Below are 22,269 nucleotides of genomic sequence, written 5' to 3'. Positions count from 1 at the left end.
GTATGTGAGGGTGCATTTGTGTGTGAGAGAGAATGGGTATTTGATGTCCACTAGGAAGAAGACCCTTGGCAGGACCTTTGACCCTCCAGGGTGGAGGCTACTCAAGCGTCTGTGCAGACGTCGCTGGAGAGGTGCCACGCCTGCTGCTACTGGGGAGTCCAACGTATCTGGTCCTAGACAAGTTATATAATTTCCCATTACTCTGTTTTCCTATCACAAAATTTTTTGCCACAGAAGAATTGTTAGGGATCAGTGAGCACAATAATAAAACTGGAAATAAGTTCAGCATTTCAAGCCAGGTGCTCATTTTCATTGGATGTCCCTCCAGTGTCAGTGTGTTCAATATACACTTCTCGCCCTTTGGATACAAAACACCAGCCTAGAGGAGTCCATGCTCACTGTCTCTCCCTTCTCCGGCCCCCTTTCACTAACCCAGAGAGTTGCATTAATTGGAGGTAGGGTCTTGCTAAGTTGCCCAGGCTGGCCTCAAGCTCATACTCCTCCTGTCTCAGGCTCTGGAGGGCCTGGATTATAGGTGTGCCCTACTGCACCTGGCTTCATGTCAGTCTTAGAAGGGGCTGTCAACCTTGTCTGAGGGCCACCTGGCTCTAGGTGGGGTTACGCTGCTACTCAGGAAAGGAACTCCTGAGGCTCCTGCTGGATTAGAGGCTTTGCTGCTGATGGCAGTAGCTATGTACTCCCCAGGCTCAGGTGAGAAAGGGCTGTACTCTGCTTCCTCTCCAAGTTCAAGTTCAAAGCCAAGTCCCATCACTTAATTACTGTGTAATCTTGGATGAAATATTGGTTTAATTTGGTTGTGGAATGTCCCCAAAGACCCATTTATTAATGACTTGGTCCCTAGCCTGTGGTGCTGTTGTGAGGTGGTGGAACACTCAGGAGGTAGGGCCTAGTGGGAGGAAGTTACATCATTGGAGGTTTGTCCATGGGGGTTATACTAGAACCCTGCCACAGAGGGTTCCTGCTACTCTCTTTTGTTTTCAGCCACCATGTACTTCTGCCACAGGACCAAAGCATGGTGGCCAAGCAACTATGGACTAAAACCTCTGAAACCAGGAATCAAAATAAACCTTTTCACTTTAAAGTTAAATATCTCAGGTATTTTGTCACAGTGATGGAAAGTTGACAAATATAACTATGCTAACCTCATACCTCATCTTTTCATCTATAAAATGGGGGTCATAATAGTGTGTCTTTGTATTGAATGATTGAATGAAAATATTCCAGAAAAAATTTTTTGTGTAGCTTCTTGGATAGTTATAAATGCTCAGCAAATGTTATCTGTTGTAATAACTATAGTATTAATTTTGATAGAATCTCTGACTTTCTTCCCAATTAGGGCCAATTAGGTCAACTTTGTAAGCCTGCTGTTATATACTCCCTTAAGTGTGAGATGGAATCTCACACTAGTTCTCACAGCACATAGCAACACTCATTCTGGAGTTTCTGAAAGAATAAGAATTTTAAGTATCTATGAAACATGGTGGCTACCCACAGGTCTTTAACTCCATCCTATTTAATTTTCCCAATATCAGAGCCTACAGGCCTTAATTTATCTGATGTTAGAAAGTAGAACATTTAAACTTTCATTGCTGAGGCCTCTAATTTGGGTAGTTTCTTGGTTTATTTATGACATTACATTTAATTGATTAAGCCAGAGAGCTTCAAAAGGAAATGAGGAGGTCTAGGTTCTAGGAAGGGACTGTTTTGTTCTCATCATCAAATCAAATGTACTATTACTCTGTCCAGCCTGTGGCATGATCAAAGTTAGAAAACTGTAGGTGTTCATGTGAGCTACATATTTCACTAAGAAAGAGATGGGAGTGAGGAAGAGTCTTCTCTTTCCCAGTATGTTTACTTCATATGTGGGGCTGTGTGTGTCTGAGACACATAGCTTCCAGAACCAACTTTCCATTTAGTCATGGGGCTTCCTGTTATGTCTTCCCTGTCAAGTGTGTGTGAGGTTGTGAATAGTAGGCTCTTTGAGAACCCATATGAATGGCAGGTGGAATAAGAATATGGCATAAATTTTTTAGCTGTAGTTAGCTGTATTGTGTGTGTGTGTGTGTGTGTGTGTGTGTGTGTGTGTGTGTGTTTGTGTGTGTTTCTTGGGATTAAACCCAGGGCTCTGTGCATGCTAGGCCAGTGCTCTATCCCTGAGCTGCATCCCAGCCCCGTAGCTTAGTTTGTAATGAGACTGAAGTTTAGTTTAGTAAACCATATACACCAGAGAGTTTATGGTGTCTACCCTAGGTCCACATCTCCTTCCAACCAAGGGAATTTATTCTCTCCTTGCTCAAGGGGGTTGTGGCCTGTTAGGAAGCACATGGCTCTTCTCTTCAGCCACAGCTAACTGGATCAGGAGTGGGCACTGGACCCAAGTACTGCCAGTTCACTGGTTGGTTGTGATCTGAGGTTTATGATCTGTGGTCTCAAGTGAAAAGATGAGTTGGACCAAAGGTATTCCCATGTTGGGAACTGGGAGATAGAAACTGAGAGATTGAGGCTCCATTTTCTGGGGACAGAGGTTAAAATAAGGACCCGGAAAATGCTAGCAGGGAGAGTCAGAACAGAAGGGGCCTTTGCAAACCAGAATTATGAAAGTGTGGAGCAGGTTGGTTAGAAAGAGCAGAGGAAGTACAATCCGGGAGAGGGGCAGAGATGTTGGGAGTGAGGGAGAGTGAGAGCCACGAGGAAGTTGGTGCACGGTAGCCACAGTCTACCCTGGTCCTTTTGTCTTGGACTGGCATTGAACTGGTCCCAATTAACAGCTCAAATGGTCTCAAAATGATTAATAGGTTTACAAAGTCAAATCCTCTCTGTGCCATAAATATGAACAAGTTAAGTATCAATTACCAAAACTTTCATCAGTTCTGTAACCATAATGTCCTAAGGGAGGTATGTCTACTGTTTAAATAACAAAACTTAGAGAATGAAGACAACTCTGTGAACATTTCTAATGAGCTCTCTGTGGTCCTCTTCAATAGGGAATATCAAAATGCATAATGTAAAAACAAACAAACAAACAAACAATGAATTGAGTGTTTTGCAGCCTAATGAGTCTGATAAAAAATATAGTTAGGGAATTCATGGAAGGGTCTTACATTTAGAATGAAACCAGCAAATGAAGTAGTTCATTATTACATTCTCCCATCAACTGCCAATTACTTGGAGTAGAGACTTAGTGAAGAATTCTCACTCTGATGCCAAGAGGAGAAAAGTCTTAACCCAGGAAGTCCCTCTCTTAGTTGTTAACATTGAACTTCCACGCTGTTTTTGAGATCTCTGAATTTCAGAGAATTACTCTCTTCATACATGAATTACTCTCTTCATACAGCAGTATCATTGTTGATTACATGGAATCTCAGAAAGTCATGCTTTTATTATATATTATGCATGTTTATATTCCCTATTAAAAAGGATTCCACATTAAAAGGATCATAATATTTGCCAAAATTGAATACCCATTTATATTTTAGATATTCGATAAAAATACTAAAAAAAAGAGCCATAAGGTTGTCTTCATTCTCTAAGTTATTTTACAGTAGGCATGCCTTCCTTAGGCTGCCACGGTTAGAGAACTGACAAAACTTTGGGTGATTAATACTTGTTCATATCGAGTGCTTGAATTCAGAGCTTGAGCCTCAGACACCGTGTTAAGCCCTTCGATGACAAGTCAAAGATTAATTAAATATAAACCTTGACCTTCAAGTAGCCGGTGGGCTTAAACTTTGATGCAGAAGGAAGACTTCATGAAATACCCTGGATTACGGAGAAGGAGGAAGGAGGAATGAGCTTGAAGGAAGGAATTCCAGTGTGTTTTGTGGCAATAGCTGCACAGGAGCCGCGCTTGCTGCAGTGGTGGGATCTGAACCCAGGAAACTGGAGAGGGGGTGGTCTAGATGCAGACTGCCATTTCCAAAGTATTGTATAAGGAATTGTGCATGGGCTAAGTTATGTTATTTGTTTCTGTGGGATTTCTTCTTTTTCCTGCCAAAATATATTAGGAGAGAGATTTGGGCCAACATACATGCTGAGGTGATCAGCACAGCTGGTACCTGTCTTGGGCCAGCCCGGCGCTCCTTGAAGCCTCATGCAAGCTTTCAGGTCTCAAGTGTTCCAAGACTGTCATTCTGTATCAGACAGCAGGTTTGCTTTCTTTGGTTAAAAGTGCAACTTCCATAAAAATATTTGCTTCAATTGGAAAAACCCAGTGATTTCTCTTTTCTTGCTTTTAGCTATTTTTTTCTTTTTGGGGGTTCCAGAATTGTGTAGCTGGGTATAGTGCTGCATCCTACAAATATCTGTTGAGTTTGCACTGTATGTGGAACTCCATGCTAGGTGTTGGATTCCTGGGGTAAACTAGACTCTCACAGTCTCATACCTGAATGGTGCTGGGGCCCCAGTGGCTGCCACATCACCTTCTAAAGGTAAATGCAGAGCCAGCATCAGAAGAAAGAGCAACAACTTTTAATTGAATGTAAGGGAGGGAGGGAACATTGTTCACCTTGGGGCCAACAGAGCAACCCCATCAAGGGAGCTTCTAGCTCTGTTTTTCTTTGGGAGTCTAAGAGACAGCTGCACATAACAGAAGCAAAGCCAAACTGGAATCATGGAACCAGCCATGGTGCCTTTTCTGGAAGGCTTTTGTGGACGTAAGGAGAGTTTTTTCCTCCTTTCTCTTTGCACAGCAATATAATTTCCTCCCTTGATTTCTGGGCAGAAAGTCAGCATTCCAACAAGATGTGCTTTAATTGATTGCAGCTATTAAATCCCTGGGCTTACATGCATATGGTCCAGGGCATAAGAGACACATGGAATTTAAAATTTAATCATCTTCCTTTCCGTATGTAGGAAACTTGACAAAGGCATTGGGAAGGGAAGGGTGAGGGGGTGGTGCTCGATTTCCACACAACGAGAGTCTTTAGGGATTGAGGTAAGAACTTGAAATCTCATTAATATAGCTTTTGGTCCCACTGAATTTTTGGATCTGTATTCTGGTTTCTAAATTGGCAGGTGCGGCTTCTAGGGAGTCCAGCTCTCCCAGATTAGGAAAGCCACTTGCTATGCACTCCTGCCTAGCGACGATCTTTCTCACGATATGCCTCAAACGCCTCCATTGTATCCTACCCCAGGCTACCCTTGCATCAGAACGACTTATTGGATGAGTTAGTGGTAGAGTTTGAACTTGTTTTTTCTTTAGATGATGAGGATTTAAGGCCAGGATATTAGCATATCCTCCTCCAGCATATTTTCATTACTGCCTGGCACATCTTTAGGTAATACTGTTTTAAATTAAAGAAAAATGGAATGTTTTAGCTTTGGGCTGTTCCTGGAACCAATGATTATTTGAAGAACGTGGCAAGTTTGCCCTGATCTATACGCATACGGTGTAAGTCTGCAGTGAGAAGAGAATCCTAAAATGTTTAAGAGGAAAAATTGGAACCTCAGAGCTCTAAATAATTGTACTGACAAAAACATTTATGTGTAAACCTCAAATTTTATCTTTGTATGAAGATATTCTGTCTTTGGCTGCCTGCTTAATTCAGTTCCTGGTATTCATGGTTAGGAAAGGGCCAAAGGCTTCACTTCCTGCTGCTTCACACGCTGTGGGACCCAGTTCTGCTTGCTCTCCACCCCACCTGCCACCCTGCCCACCTGGCTGTACCCTGCTCTGGTCACTTACCTCGCTCTCCTCAACAGGGGGTGGAGGGACCTCCTTGATAATCTGAAAAACAAACAAAGACTAGGTCAGTGAGAATCTCTAGCTACCTGCTTTCTATAAGGTCTGCTTTCAGAGATTGCCTTGGAAGTATGGCCACATTACCATGGGAATGGCTGTAAGCATGGCAGACGTACTCAGTGCCATGACCTATCTGGACAGAATAGCTCAGTTAGTTAGAGCATTTATCCATTCTTAATGTAGTTTTGTACAGAGAAATATGTTTAACAGGTCAGAGTTTCCCTTCTTCCCCAAGTAGCTATCTTGCAAATGCATTCACTCATTTACTCATCTTTCATGTATTGAAGAATTCTTCCCTTTATCCAACTGTCTAACAAACAATGGTTACATGACAGAAGTTAAGATGGTGTTGCTGAGAGGAGCCAGGTATGTTGCTGGCCTCAGTGGATACCCATGAAGAGAGGATGGGCTGATCAGTCAGAGCAATCCCTGACGGAAGGCAGCAAAAGTGGAATATCTCCTTTTCACTGATGTTTAGGGTCACAAACATTGATTAACAATTTTATAAGACAGTATTTTGCAGTTGCCCATCATCAGGGTTGAAGAGACACACATGGACATTTTGGGCAGGCAAGTAGTTGGGAGCCCCTTTTAATCTATGAGAGGATGGATGACCTGGGGGAGAAGGACAGGGGAGGATGGCTGGATGGCATGCTTGTCCCCAATTTGTTTACTCTACTCATAAAAAGAAAGTCCTTGAAGTTAATTGAATTTAGAATTTCTTACATGGTAGTTTGGCCTTTATTATTGTGATCCACTCTGTCCCTCAGGAACTCCCTATCCTCACCCATCAGGATTTTGGGTCTTCTACATGCAGTGTGTTCTCTGGAGGGTTTCTGGTAAGTGCAGAGCTCCTCATATATCTCTTTTGATGTCTTAGCATCAGAACTGACCACTTTGTAGATGGGTACTCAGGCACTATCCATGGGACTCGTTCTTTAGGCTTCCAGAAAGACAGCTTGTCCCTGGCTGTAGGCCAGGCTGCCTAGCTGGCACCAATCTCCTCACCTCCTACCAAGCATATATCTCCTCTGGTTCCACAATTCTGAGACCTCACAAAGGCTCTGATCTCCACTGCTGTCCCTTACTCTACCCTCATCTGCAATGTCATCTCTGCATGATGAGCCCCACCAACTTCAGCCTGTGGACTGAGATACCAGTCATCTGAAAGTACGGTATTCAATTAATTGAAGAGGCAGAGATAAAGGCCTCCAGGGGTTTTGAGCTATCATTTCATCTGCCTCCACTTCCTGGCTGCTGTGGGAAGCCATGATTTTGCTCACCCACTCAACTTTGGCTCAGAATTTCTCCAGGAGGTCTCTGGGGAGGACTTGTGACTGCCCAATGCTAATTTCCCATCATCCCAGAAGCAACAAATTATTTTAAAACAGGAAATGCCTGGAAACTGGAGGGGCAAGGAGTTAGGGATAGTGATTTGAGATGAAGAGAGGAGACTGAGAGGGAGAGCAGGACGTTTGGGGACAGAGGCAGATGCTGAAAAGGGTGCTGTTCACATGTGCATGCCAAGTTCCCTGGCTATGAAGAGGCGGGGGCAGAGCAGACAGGCTGTTGTCTTCACAGTGCTGTAATTGCTCCCTCCCTGCATGGAAACACAGTGTAACTGTCAAACATGAACCTCAGGCTGCCTTCTCCTGACTGTCAGCATTTGGAAATCCCTCAACCTCTCTGAGCTCCACTGTCCTCATCTGTTAAGTAGGGACAGAACATTACCCTTGCAGGAGCTGAGTCATGATGAACACTCATGTGTGTCAAGCTCTTGGTATAGGTAGTGCTTTATAAATGGGGCAAATTATTAGTACTCTTCCTTTCTTGTCTGCCTCTTGCCTTTATTACATCTTTAGTAACCCCTTGCATATACCAGATGGCTAGGTATGGTGGGTTCCAGATGGAAGTGCCAAGAGAACAGAGCTTCATAAAATGAGTGAGAAGAGAGGCTGGTGTCTAGAGAGTGTCCAGGGGTTGAAGGGGAGCCAGCAGTATGTATCAGCACATGACAATGATCAGGAAGTACAGTACCAAGTGGCCTACCACTCAGACCAACCCATCTGTGGGGTGGCTGCTTCATTTAATTTATTAAATATTTGTTGAATTATCTATACTATATCCTACATTGTGCCAGACTCTTAGGGGAACCCAAAGACAATGCCAAAATGCATGATTTATTAAATATTAAACAAAGGAGGACTAGTTTGTAATTCAGATTCCATATTGACACGTTGTAAGTTGGATACTTCAACTTCTGAAAAAATGCCAATGTGTTCAGTGGAACAGGAATTGGATCTCTCTGATTTGGTCTCATTGGTTGGGTGTCAAGAGGTCTTCCCACTGCTTCAAGTCCATGCACCATCAGCCTGCCCCTGGGGACAGGGAGCAGTTTGCCCATAGGATGGCAAGAGAACTTTTAGTGTGATCCAGACGTGCTGAACTTGAAGTCATGAGATGATTTATTTCCAAGTAGGGAAGCTGGATGGGCTCTTGGTGAGTGGTCCAAATTCTCATGCCAAGACTAACACATGGGCCACCCAAAGGAGTGTTCTGAGCACAGGGACATGTCAGCCCCTTGGTGCCTCCCAGGGACAGCCAGAGCCTGTGTTGCCTGAGAGCTGCTTGGGCAACAGCCTGTATCACTCTCAAGCCTGCAGCACCACTGCAGCCAGGCTGACCACAGAGTGGCCTTAAAAACACACATCTCGAAGGTCTGAGCTCAGCATTCACCACTTAAAACCTGACAATGGCTTCCTGTGGGGGCAAGAAGAAAAGTGCACACTGGCCCCATCACTTCTCCACATCTTCTCTTCTCTCCTCTTCACTGTCCACAATTCCTGCTCCTTCCACGTCCTCAGCTGCCGTGTCTTTTGCCTCACTGTTCACCTCCCCCTCCATGCTCAGTTGAACCCCTGCATGCTCTGTTCCCAGTTCATTGTCAATCACCAGTAAGTGCGTCTCCCCCAGAATCTCTCAGAATGAGCAAAGTCCCCATTGTGGGCTTTTACCGTGTGTGTGTGTGTGTGTGTGTGTGTGTGTGTGTGTGTGTGTGTAGCATGTTACATCATAATTAAAAGGTAAATTGTGTGATTCTTTACTTCCAACTAGCATGATCAGCAAGTCTTGAGTTCTATCTAGAATGCAAGCTAGCATCTGCTATAGAACTCAGGCTGGGTTTGACCCATTTCCCGCTCTGTGCAGGTGTGGGGAGGTTCCTCTGTTCTTCAGCTCCTTCCTCATTAGGAGAGACAAGGAGAAGATGGTTAAGATTGAAGAGATCCTTAATAAAATATTTAAAAGGAAAACTCCCCGACAAGTATATTTATAGGCCTGATGTGGGAGAACTGAATTTTCAGGCAGTGCTGAGGGTGGCCAGCCCCGCTTCCCCACTTAGACCATCTTTAGACTAGGGTGGTCAGGAAGTGACCATTTGCCTCCATGGCAGAGCTGCCCTAGAGTCCCTTTTGCATTAATATTTGGGCTGGTGAAGTAAAGGGGATAAGGAAAATCAGATGGATGAAACTTCTGGATCCTGTTAGTGTTTCTTTGCTACCCGAGAATTTCTTGAAATTTCTCTAAGTTGGGAGAGGCATCTCCTTGCCTCTCTTATCAGTGACTTGAATTCTGAGCTAATCTTTCTCTGCTCAGGCAGACATGGGGTGGGGCCAGATCCAACAAAGACTGTTATACAGATTTAAAAAAAAATCAGAAAAGTCCAGATAAAATTAAAAATCTTGTAAAATTGAAACATTACTTCTAATTGATTGAAAACATTCAAGTTTTTACATGCACCCCTAAGTGTGGCTGTTGGAAGCGGCAGTGATGGAAGACATGGAGATTTAGATAGAACGGTATAAATAGAGCAGAAAGACCCCATGAGGCAGGGCCTATCTGATACCTGCAGAGTTAAACCACTGGGATTTATGAATCAAGTTCAACTGCGGGGCGTGAGTTTGTTTTGCTTGTTATGTTTTCTTTCTCTTAAAGTACTGAAGTTTTGCTCCTAATTTGAAGTTTTGTTGCTTGTCTCTCTTTGCTCTTGCTAACTCTACTGCTGTGGTCTTGTGCAATTGAATGCAAATGTGGTCCATCCACATTTTAACATGGGTGCTCCCTCCTCCAGCTGATGGGCACAATGGCTTACTCATTTAAAGCTGAGGGACAGGCTACATGAGGAGCAGGAGGACAAACTGGGTCCCTGTTTTGTCTCTGTCACTTTGTTAAGAAATCCCCCACCTTGACTTTATAGCTGTCCTCTTCCTCTTACCTGTCTCTTCCCTCTGTGACAGGGGTTGGTTATAGAATAATAGTGACAAGCTCCTGGAGAAGATGTTCATCTTGTGGCATTAGATGTGGGTCTAAACAGGAATTCTTTATTGGCTCTTTTCCTCTTAAACTGTATTTAGCATCTAATGTTCCTTTTGCATGAGCTGCATTCAGGACATCTCCTGTACCTCCTCTACGCCAAAGCCCTGGTCTCTTGGTTGCTGCAAAGGAAAAATTCCTTCACACATAGGCAACTCTGCTATTTAGATCAAGCCCAAGAGAACTGCTTGAGATTACTACTCTATGAACAAAATTAGGTACCTGTCTTCTAATTTTCGTTAGTGAGTTCAAACTTTTTGAGAATCAGAATCACCTGGCTGGTTTCTTATGCATAAATGTTCTGGATTGCACTGTCTGGGGTCTCATTAGCAGCTCTGGGGCCAGACACTTGCATTCCTAAGACGTTCCCAGAGGATGCTGACCCTGCTGGTCTGTGGACCACATTTGAGAAGTGTGAATTAGCTTATTTCTAACAACACTACACATGAATTAGATATGTAGGGAGGTATTATGGTTTGCCTCAAACCAGACACTTCTACAGATACTCTGCTGATAGTTGCTTATGGCCAAGAAGAAACACCAGCTTTGGAAATGTTTCATTCTAACAATGGTCCTTGTTCTGTTGTCAGGAACTCTGGGCTCTCCAAGACCTCCAATGTCCCGCTGTGAGGAAGACAGAACTGCAACGGAGGAGACTATGGGCTCTTCTTGTAGGTACCCCTTGGCTTCCTCCAGTGAGCATTTGTATTCACCTGTGTGCAGAAATGGTATGGCTTTGCATCCTGGACCCAGTACTGAGAAAATTCCAGCTAAATGGTTCCCTGGGAATCGGGGGATTGGATCTTTCACTGGCAGTACCATTACCAATTAACTTCCTGAGCTGTTTGCATCTCTTTCTGGATTCTGAGCCTCTAGAAGACATAGGTATATTTGTCAGTTTTTTTCTTTGACACATAGCTTAGTTCTTGTTACTCAGTCACTGTATTTGGAATGAATGAATGAGGGGGCGTTCTTCTTAAGGGAATGGGAAAGGAAACATTTCTGATGGCTCTAAACTTCCTTGCCTCTCAAGTAAGCACTTAATACATGATGCATGACTCAATTCTGATCTTTCAATCCCCCATCTAAATGATTCTTTAGTAATTAAGCTGCATTTAGCCCCAGCTGCCAATTCATTAGTTTCATGGGTTGGACTTAATGATTAATCACAATTATTTTCTGAGCACCATCTATGTCCCATTCTATGCCCCTAAGCCCCAGCTGTCAAGTAAATTCACTGCTTTGAGGGTCAAGATTCCACTTCCCAGCTTTGTGTCTCAAACTAATTTCCAAGAAAGCGTCCTAAAAATTTGAAAAGTATGTGTGGTCTCTATTACCACACAGTTATGCAACATGTGAATTTGATCACACGTGGTAGGTGAACTGGGAAAGACACCGAACTGTGAATTTGTGTTAGTTTAAAATAGGGCTTTTGGATTTTTTTCCCCCTCCCAGAGGTAAAGGAGATGTAAATACATATTTTGGATTTTTCATTTGTTTGTTTTTTAGTGGTGGTACGAAAATTCACATTGCATAATGTTAACCATTTATATGCTGAAAATCATGAGGTGATTATATTTGGTGCCACTGAGTAGCATCAGGTTAATGTTAAGATGCTGTCCAGCTCCCACTAAGGACCTGGGGAAGTCGATGCAAAATACACACACCTGTCATCAGTTTCTCACGTCTGTTTACCCTTGTGCAATGCAAACAAAGGTTGTGCTCCTGGGTGTGATTTCTTGTCTTCTTAGAAGTTTTTATGTAGCATCCTCGATATGAGGGTATGCCCTGGTTATAGCAACCAGGGACTGGAGAGAGGAGGAGAACCTTCAGCTTGGGGAGAGTGAGAAAGCGCAGGAGGCTGTGAGAGCAGCAGGTGTAACGAAGCTTCACAGGAGACCCTGCCGGAAACCAAAGGAAAGATGGGGAACTCTGGAGGCTACATTTGCTTTACAGGGGAGGAGAAGCTTGTGAAGAACAGGCTGGAATGCTGAGCAATGGCATGGTGCTTTCGTAGCATTTGATCCTATTCGGAACCACAAAGTTTTATTATTATTAATTATTATTATTATTATTTTAATGAAAAAGGAACCTGGCAAAACAACAAAAGCTGATTTTCTATTTTAAGCCAGTGCATTAGGAATAACAAGACAGTGAGTCACAGTCATTCACCTCTAGTTTTGTGACACTTGGTCCTAAGAATCTCATTCCTAGACTCATCTGTAACTCCAAGAACAGTACAGCTCTACACTCGTACCCACGCGGACAGTTTGTGTGTTTATTTTTTTAAAAAAATCAAGGCACAGGGCTATCTTAACTATAGCACTTTTATTAAGAATTAAGATATTAAAAGAGCAGGATGTTTTATTGAGTTTATTATTCTTTTAGCATATTGTTTTATAAGACTGTACGGTTTCGAATATTCTGCTCTGAACCATTAATTCTGTTATTTTCATGGGCCCAAATTCCATAATGCAGTGATATTTTTAGGGATACACTTCATGTTATGGGACAAATAGTGACATTTACAGAACTTTCAGTACATCTGCTATTTAACAACTATTGTTAACTTTGGAGAGAGCAAAGGAAATACTGCTGACAGGGCCTGACTTCTTTATCTGATTTCTGGTTTTTGGTGCTTTCCATATATATAGTACAACCCTGAGGAGTCTGAGCAATAATATTCCTTGGGTTTTGGGTAACTTTAGATTGTTTGCTCATGTGTTGTTTGCATTTATCCTGAGAATCTGATGAGGTTTGGGTTTAGGGACAAACCCACCAGAGGATTTAAGATTCCTCCTGCTGATTCCTAAGTTCTTCTCTGCTTATCATGTACAGAACCCCAAGTTGTATACATTTGAACTTTAAAACTCTGAGAGGTTATGGTCAGGAATTCTCAGGGTCACACTTCAAACTCTTCCTTTCACTCAAGGATCCAACTTCAGGCAGAAGACTCAATTCCAATTCCCAAGTTTTGTAAACCAAGGAAAGTCTATTAAACCAAATTTATAGGTCACTGTGATCAGAAACTCTCCCCTTAGACAGCCACTGCTTAGGGTCAGCTGCTCCTCTGATTTCCAGATCCTTCTTCACTTTGGGCCTGGAAATGTCTCCTATTTTCTTGTGAGTCTGGCTCTACATTTAAAACAACTCTTACTTGATTTATACAGGTTATGTTTTTTGCTTTTGTTTTGCAGTGTAGTCAAGCATAATTGATTTTTTTAAAAATAAATGATTATTTCCTGCATTCCCTGTGGGGGTTAGCTCAAATAAATGATGGTATTCTGATGGAAAAAAAAGAAAAAAAAAATTGGAGTCTCAAAAAAATCCATTGCTTATCCTTGAACTTCTGGGTTGATCTCTTACAGCCAACTCAGCCATTGCCTCCCTTCCCTTGCCAGGTAGGTTCCATGTGAGCAAAAGCTATCAGAACAGAGTTGTTGGTAGAAGAAATGCCAATTCAGATCAAAAAGCCATCAGCAAAGGCTTTAGTATCACAGACTGAAGGAATGCTTGCTTTTTATATTCTAGCCTTCCATTCGTATTCCCAGCTTTATAGGTAAAATTCTAATAAACTCAAGAAACCAAGGGAAAATGAGCAATGTGATATGGAAAATGTTCAGGAAGGGTGAGAGGCTAGCTGATAGGTGATGAAGGGCTCTTTCTACTGTATAGACTGATACATTTTAATGGAAACCTCACAAGTGATCGAAGCTGGCATGGGGGGGGGGGTCAGTACTGTCCCAGATCTGCCTGAACCTAGTACTTATACTCTGTAAAAGTTTAGCAAAGGCTGTGCCAAGGGTGTTGATCTGGAATAAAGAACAAGATGTTTTCAAAGAAATGAGATCAACTTTTTTTTTTTTTTTTTTCCATTTGGAATTCGAATTTCAAATGATTTTTGGCCTCTTATCTTCATGAAGCTAGGATTATTTAAAAGGCTACATTCATCAATACTTAAGTGAGAATCAGCAGGAATTTTAACGTGATTTGATGAGCCCTAAGTGACTTAAATGGTAATTTAGAATAGCAGCCATGCATAGTCTCCCTTTGATGACATTCAGGGTTACTGCAAACTGAAATTGTAGAATTGTAGAATAAATCCATGAATTCAGAATTTCTGAGGCTTGGTAGAGGAGTCTTGGACTCTGCCTGGGTTATGGGCAAGCTTGTTCCAACCACTAGCAATGCCAGTGGAATCTGAGCAGGGAATACAGAGAACCAGGATATGTTGATAATGTTCACAGTATTTTCAAGCTTGCTAGCATTGGTGCAGCCTCTGAGGAGGGCAGGAAAGAGGCTGGAAGTTCCTCAGAATTCAGAGACTTCAGCTGCTTCAACATTCTGTAGGATTGTGTTCACCAAATATGTTTGGTAGAATACCAGTGTCCTTCCAGATGTCAGTTTGGGAGGGTTGGGTAGGGATAGGCTAAGAAAGAGTTCCAGGGTCAGAATAAGTTTGGAGATTTACAATGCAACCTATCCTATTTAAGGCTCTGACAAGTCCTGCAACCAATATAATTATTTAACTTAGTCTAATGGTGTCTTTCAAACTTACTGCTTCACTACCTCTTGTTCTGAAGTGTGCCTGTTCACATTTGTAAGGTATTACTGTCCTGTGGACGTAGTTTGGAAAAGCTGCCCCTGTTTACTTGCAGCATATTAACCCTCAGGTATTTCAATATATGACCAGATTTGAGAACCACAGACAGAGAGTCTTGGGACGGGGGAATAGATTCACTTACAGAAGGTAAGAGGAAGGAAGCAACCATAGACATGATATCATTGCAATTAGAAATGGATGGATATGCTCATTCCTTTAACTAACAGAAGACTGGTATTGGAAACTATCATCTTTGATGAGAGCTTGCCCTCTTTCTAGTGCACCTGCAGGCCTGAGGACAGCGGTGGGTGGGTTAGAAGGCAAGGGATGAGGGGAGCCATCAGGGAGAGGCGGGAATGAGAGAGCACTGGGCGTGTGGGGCGTGAAGTGCAGGTCCAGCAGGGAGGGCAGGGCAAGTTACAGCAGAGCTGTGCGTAGTGAAAACTAAGCTCGTCAGCTGCCGAGTGGAAAAGTGCCCAGATGGGGACTGGGTGGAGGCTGGCAAGGCATCAGGAAAGCACTGTTAGGCTAGGCCCAGGATGCTTGCATGAAGAACTGCTTGTATGAATCATGTTTAATTAAACAAACTGACAGCAACCCCCCTTGGTGAGTGTAGGCTTGGTTATCTTCCTGGCCCCATAAATTAAATGTTATGCTTCAAGGTGTGGAGAACATGATTTGAGGACTTTATTTGTATTTCGATTTAAGGCATATCAAGTGCTCAATTAATTTTTTCCCCTTGCAATTTGTCACTGGAGATGTCCAATAGGCTTATTTGTTGAACTATCCTTGAAATTCAATAAAATGAATTAAACATGATCCTTTATATAATTCTTTCAAAAACTATTCATAAGATACCAATGAGGCCATTGAAAACGAAAGGGAACAGAATTTTGTTTATATATATAGGGGGAAATTCTGAATGCATGATCATCTCCTAACAGACTGAATAAAAATATTTGCTGTAATTTGAACAGGAAAATGTTGCCTTGATTTGACCTCAGCAGCGTGGAGGTTTAATTAGTTGCAGAAGAACTGCAAACTCATAGCAGAATTTTTTTTTTCTTTATAGCTGTGGAAAATACCACAAAACATAAACTTTACCATCTTACTATTTTAAGTGCACAATTCAGTAGCATTATGTGTATTCAAACAGTTGTGCAACTGATCTCCACATTTTTTCATCTTGCAAAATATAGTAAGATCTTTCCACTCATATTCCCGATATACAATTACCCTTCCAATAAATTGGGCAAGTTTCTAGGACTTAAAGAAATGGATATGTTTTTTGTATGAAATATTTATGTATATAAATATTGCCTCTAACATATATGTAGATTTTGAAATAAAACAATACAAACACTCAAGAAACCATCATCTAATACAGTTCCATCAAATTATGTGTGAATTTCTTTTGTATCTAAACTGTTCTCCAAGTTGACAGCCTTTTAGTATAGTTTGGAAAACAAATAATGTACTAAGCCCTGTACTCCATTTGGGAATTATTTTTTTGTACTCCTTTTTCCCTGAAGGAATTCAGAGTATAGTGACAGAAATACACATAAAACATAACTACTGTGATAGGATGAACAAATGCTCTAAGACAGGTGTGAACAAAGTGCTCGGGGAACCAACTGAAGCAGCAGCTAATGTTCCCTGGGGTGGGGGAGGTGTGCAGGAAGCTCTGAGATGGAGTGAGTAATCATTGAGATGACTTTGAAGACAGAGGAATTGTTGACAGACTCGAGAAAGATGAAAATATTTCAGCAAAAGGAAACACGATGAGTCAAGAGATCATGGGAAAGAAGCATGTGGTATGTTCAAATATCCCCATAGAGAAGGGTGTGCCTGGAGATGACCCTCCATTCATTCAACTTCTCAATGAATTCTAAGATTTACTCAGAGTTTTGAGCCAAGCACTACGTTATGCTGTGAGGGTCTACGGCACTAGCTTCCAACAGCTTCACCTTGACTGGTGAAGACAGAGAGGCAGATGGTTATAATAACATTATCAGTGCACAGTGCTAAGGTAGTCCATGCACAGGAGGGGGAAGGGACAGGCCAGGCTGGAGAAGTAGGAGAAGAGTCTACACGTGCCATATCAAGGAGGTGGAAATTTGGGAGCAACTGAGTAGTCAAGAGGATTTGGACAGGGGAAGTGAGTAGGACAAATGATCTGATTTTCCTTCTGTAGAAAAATCTCTACAGCGAAGATGAGAAAGGCTGAAAGAGCAGATAGAAAGAGCGTAAGTGGGAGAACCCTAGATAGACTAAGGCAGTGGAATTCGTTCATTCATTCCTCACTGTGTTGTAAACAACTGCTCAGGGTTAGGTACTGTGCGTGTTCTAGAGGAGGGGTGTGAGAGGCAAGACGAGGTGTGAGAGGAGGATGCACTGAAGACACTCTAAAGTGACATCAGATGAAGCATGACCGAAGGCATCAGTGGTCACTCTGCACTGGGTAGCTTAGTGTCACTTCCGTTGTTGAAGAGCAGGTTTAGAGGATACTGTGATGAGTTTAGTTTGGGACATGTTGAGGTGAGATGCCTGCATGTGAGATGTCCACGGGGCCCCTGTCATGTGGTCTGGTCCTCTGGAGCCAAGGCTGGTGATGGTGTCACATTAAGTAATTGAAGTCATGGGAGTTGGTGATTCTGCCCAGGACAAAGCACAGAGAGGAGGGTCAAAGACCACAACCGGAGATGGAAGGCAAGCAGAGGCAGAAGAGACCTTAAAGGGCACGGGGTAAAGCTGAACAGAGATGGAGAAGACTCAGCAAAGGCCAGCAGAGGGGAGAGTGCAGAGAGGAGAGAGGTCACAGTGTGTAACTGCTGAAAGAGATAAAGTAGAATGAGAATCGGGCAGAGACCACTGACTGGGGAATGTATGCTTCCAACAGAGGATTCGAGAAATCATGGTGACAGACGTCAGGGTGCCGCTGCTGAGGAGTGAACAGAGGAATTGTGAACTGTGGATGCTCTGAAAACAAATGGAAGGGAGGAGGGAGAAGTGAGCTTGAAGGAGAAGTAAGGCAGAGGCATTTTTTTTTAAAGGGTGAAGGAAGCTGGCATGTTTGTAGGCAGAGCAAGGAAGCCTAGATGCCAGGAGAAGGGCTGAAGTGAGGGACAGAAACCAGAAGACACATGGAAAGAGAGGGTGGTCCCGGCCGGGGAGCAGAGGGAGGTCGAAGGTGGCCGCCCAAAGGAGGGTGCTGGGAGGGGAAGGGTGGGTCATGGGACAGCCTTTGTATTTTCACTGAGATAGAAAAGCAGGTTGTCTGCTGAGCACGGAAGGCCAGAGGAGGAGGATGATCTCCAGGAGAAGGGGCACAGTTGCGGGGGATTCTTATCTGTCAAGATGAGCTTGGGGTTTGCTGAAGGCCTCATCAAGGCATGCCGGCCCATCAGCACACTGGGGCAATTCTTTCCCAAGGCGATCAGAGTCTTGGGAGCAGGAGAGAACACAGAGTTGTGGGAGTCTGGGTGTAGGGATGAACAGGCCAAGTGGGGGTGGAGGTAGGGAATTGAGGGTGTTCCTGCAAGTGTCCCCCAGGACTCAGTAGATGAGGAGACCAGGAAGCACTGGTTTTTGGATGCGGAGGAGCCAATCTCTAGTGCTACGCAGAGTTGACCCCTGTCTTGCTGCCTGCTGAAACGGGGGCAGGATGTGATGGATTTTGCATCATGCTTTCAGCCTGGCTGGGCTGCAGGTTCACCCTGGCAGCAGGGTGAGGGTGAGCTCTCAGGGCAGCCTGTACTTTCTAAAACAGTGTAGTGCCCAGTGTCACTGAATCATTGCTGACTTTTATTTTTTCTGTAAATAGCTAAGTTATTTATAACATTTACTCTTCCAATACATTTTAACTTTCTTCCATGATCCTCTTCTTGTTCATATTTCCTTTTCTTCCTCTTTGAAAAGTTCAATTTGGAGATTCCCATAATATTGATCCTAACTTGTGAGTTGATGGAGTGGGTCTGGCATGACCTGAGGAGCTCTGGCAACAGCCCCTGTGCAACTGTGGTGAGCATTTATTTCTGGTAGAACAATGACATTTGAATTTTCATTTTGGAACTCAAGCCCAGAGAGTGCCAAGTCCACTGCCTCTCTCCCTTTCAGTGTTTTTTTTTTTTTTTTGTGTGTGTGTGTGCTAGTGACACTAAATGTTGGACTCTTAGAAGCCAGAGGTACATCTTGTGGGTACTGAGAGCCAATCTGGGAAGCAATGAAGGTTTTGATCCAGGTCATTTCCCTCTCTTTCCATCAGATTATACTCTGCTATGCTGATAATAAGTTAACTCAGGTCCCATTCAGCTGGAAGTTAAGAGCCCAGATGAGAGTGGGGTCCTTTAAGAGAAGCAAGATGCGATGGGGAGTCACTACCAACCACACTCCCTCATTGGACTTCTTCCAGGCAAGATCTACTGGAAGCAAAAAGCATGCCAAGGCAGAGGGCAGGTCTGACAGCATCCACTACACCTAGTCTGGTCATGCTGGTTGTTGCATGTAAAAAATGCTCTTTATGGTCAGTTAGAAGGTACCTGAGGGCCTGCTCTGCCACCCAGCCACCCTCCAGGACCTTGTGTCCCTTCCCCATATCCAGCCACTGAGGGGTTGATGTTTGGCTCAGTTGGGGTGGGCCTTGCAGACTGTCAAATATTTTGAATGACTTCTGAAGAGAACACCACAGCAGGGGACAGACTGGCTTCATGCAGCCTGCAGCCCGCAAGTTGCAGGACCTTCCTGCTTTCTGGCTTTGCCTGTGACACCAAGACAGTTTTGGTACTATATCATGGGGCATTTCTCATACTTGATGGAGGGGCAGGGAGAGCAATGGAGATTTGGGGACCACTGTTTACAAGGACAACAGTCCTCTCTCAGTCAGAGGACTGGTGAGGAGTGCTGTCACTCAGGGTAGAAAAACTTTCCAGAATCTTCTGCATGGGGCCTGTGGGGAGGTTCCTGCTTGCCCTCCTTCCTGATACTCTCGTCCAGACAGCACATGATCGATCCCTCAGAACATCATCGCTCATCAAGGAGACAAGTGATCAACAAGTCCTTCTGGGGGCACATCAAGCATCGGAGCCCAGGCCAGCTTTCAGAAATAGAAGGTGGGGGCAGTTTTTATGGACATTATAAACAGGAAAATTAATCTCCAGGATCTTCCCTCATAAAGAAATCCTCAGGGACTTACAAAATCAAACCACATTAAGACATTTGGGCTGCTTTCCAAAGCAACCGGGACTTAACTAGATAAATTCATTGAAAAATATTTTGAATATTGCAAAACAATCTGACCTTGGGTAATACTGCTTCCAATAATGAAAGGTTTATTTTGAGAAAGAGTTCCTACCAATATATGTTGAATGCTATAGAACATAAATAGATTCCTATTGCAGTTAATCATTTTTTAATAATAATAATAATGATACACAGCCTTTACTCCACACTAGGTGCTTTCTAATACACACAGACTCCTTAAATCTTTGCCATCTACTTGTGAGGTCAGATTTTCATTGTCCTCACTATACCAAAGAGGAAACTGAGACACAGAGGTTAAGTAACTTGCCCAGGAAAACAGCCAGAAGCTGGTGGAGCATTGCTTGGCTATCCTATTGTTCTCAAGTGTCCCCACCCAGAGGTAACTGTACAAACCAAAGGGCCTAGGTGAAGAGTACTATGGTAGATGTCCTGGTGTTCCCTGATTGCTGCCACCATTCCTGTCCACCTGCTTCTTTAAGAGCCTGCTGCAGACTTTTTTTTTTCCCTTCAGAATGAGGGACTTGAAAATGTGCCTTTTTTTTTTTTTTTTTTTTTTTGTGGAGCTGGGGATTGAACCCAGGGCCTTGTGCTTACTAGGCAAACACTCTACCAACTGAGCTAGACCTCCAGCCCCTGTGCTTGTTTTTGAATCATCATAGAAAGGGTTCTTGCTGACTCATGGGGATTTTTTTTTTACCTCAAAATAAAATGGTTGTATGGCTTTAAGTATTTAAAACTCCATTTAACTTCTGGAGCTGCTGTGGTGAGAATCTGTCTAACATCTTGGGAGGATCAGTCCGGTTGGATGGTATCAATTGACGGGAGACTTGTGTCTGTCCTGAGTCTGTCTCTGCACACACGGGTTCTATCTGCCTCATCATCCCTTTCCAGAAGTTTCTGCCACATGGTCCCCATCCTGGCTGCCTGGGTTGTTCATCACATTTATTTGCCACCTCTTTAAATGTCGTTCGAAGGCATCTCCCCTCCTTTTCAAGTCCGGGGCCCTACGTGTCTGGGGTCTGGGTTCAGTTCAGTTCTGCACACTGACGTGAGTCCTTTGCCTGTGTGCTACATGCTGGAGTATCAGAGATAAAACGAGACAAGCCCCTGTCCTGAAGAGGGTCCCTGTCTTTACCCTGCCGGCTGCTGCCTGAAAGGACTAAAATACAGGGAACAGATGATGCCCTGGCAGCCAAGCGGGATGGTGCTTCCAACTCACTGTCCAGCACCCACCCCGACTCCCAGGGAGGGTGCAGGTGGACTAGATGTGTCTGAGTTCATATGTTACTCGTTAGTTCGATATTACTGTATTGGGGCTTTTTCCAGTCTAGGGACCAGGGACTAGAAACTGATGATCAGACATATCCTTTAGGCACTGAAGTTCATCAACAGGGCAGGTTATTGCAGGTCCTAAGCTCTTTAGGGAGACACTGTGACTCCAGATGACAGTGATGGGAGGAGGTAGGTTCTTATTGATCTTTTAGCCAAACTCCTTAGAGCTGTGATTCTGAGACAGGAAGGGTGTCCTATAAATGTTAGCTAAAATTAATGAAATAAAGGTGGGTGCCCCTCCCCCTCCTCCTCCTTCTTCTTCTTCTTGTTCACCAGAGATTGAACCCAGGGGTGCTTAACCACTGAGGCACAACCCCAATAATTTTTAATATTTTATTTTGAGATAGGGTCTCACTGAGTAGCTCAGGGCCTTGCTAGGTTGCTGAAGCTGTCTTTGAAATTGCGATTCTCCTGCCTCAGCCTCCTGAGTCACTGGGACATGTGCTACCATGCCTGGCTGGGTGCCTCTCTCTCTTGATTGGAAAAAAAAGAAGAGGCACTGAGGCACTCTCTCAGGTAGACAGAATAGGCGCTAAGATTATGGCGGCCCTGGAAATATCAGTAGAGGCAATCAACAGGTGTGTGTGTATGTGTGTGTGTGTGTGTGTGTGTGTGTGTGTGCGCATGTGTACCATACACACACATACTGTATATTTATTACATGTCGAATAGCACTCATCATTTGGGATATCGTGTGCATGCTATGGATCATTCCCAAGCACCAGACCCAGAGTGGTCCCTCCAGCAGCCCTACCAAAGGGTGAGCCTAAGAGCAACTCACATCCCAACCCACACTGACTACTCATGGTTTCCAGTGATCAATGACAGTTTATGTTGATTTTGTACAAATTGCATACACTATGTAAGATTTGTCCCCCACTGCTACAGTTCTTGATCCTTTTCTCCCTACTTGTGGCCCTGGGAACTTCATGTCACTGCTGCC

At 43.6% G+C, this 22,269-nt stretch overlaps 1 protein-coding gene across 1 annotated transcript in view; it reads right to left on the bottom strand.

Moving 5' to 3' along the window:
- The window catches only part of ANTXR1 (ANTXR cell adhesion molecule 1), a 168,923-nt gene that overhangs the window by 69,498 nt on the left and 77,156 nt on the right, over positions 1–22,269 (bottom strand). The window contains 1 exon segment of the mRNA XM_079110856.1: positions 5,705–5,746. Within this exon segment, the coding sequence (XP_078966982.1) occupies positions 5,705–5,746 (42 nt within the window).

Source organism: Sciurus vulgaris (assembly GCF_902686455.1).
Source record: "Sciurus vulgaris genome assembly, chromosome: 14".
In the NCBI taxonomy this organism is placed as follows: domain Eukaryota; kingdom Metazoa; phylum Chordata; class Mammalia; order Rodentia; family Sciuridae; genus Sciurus; species Sciurus vulgaris.
This window is presented reverse-complemented; position numbering and strand designations above follow the sequence as displayed.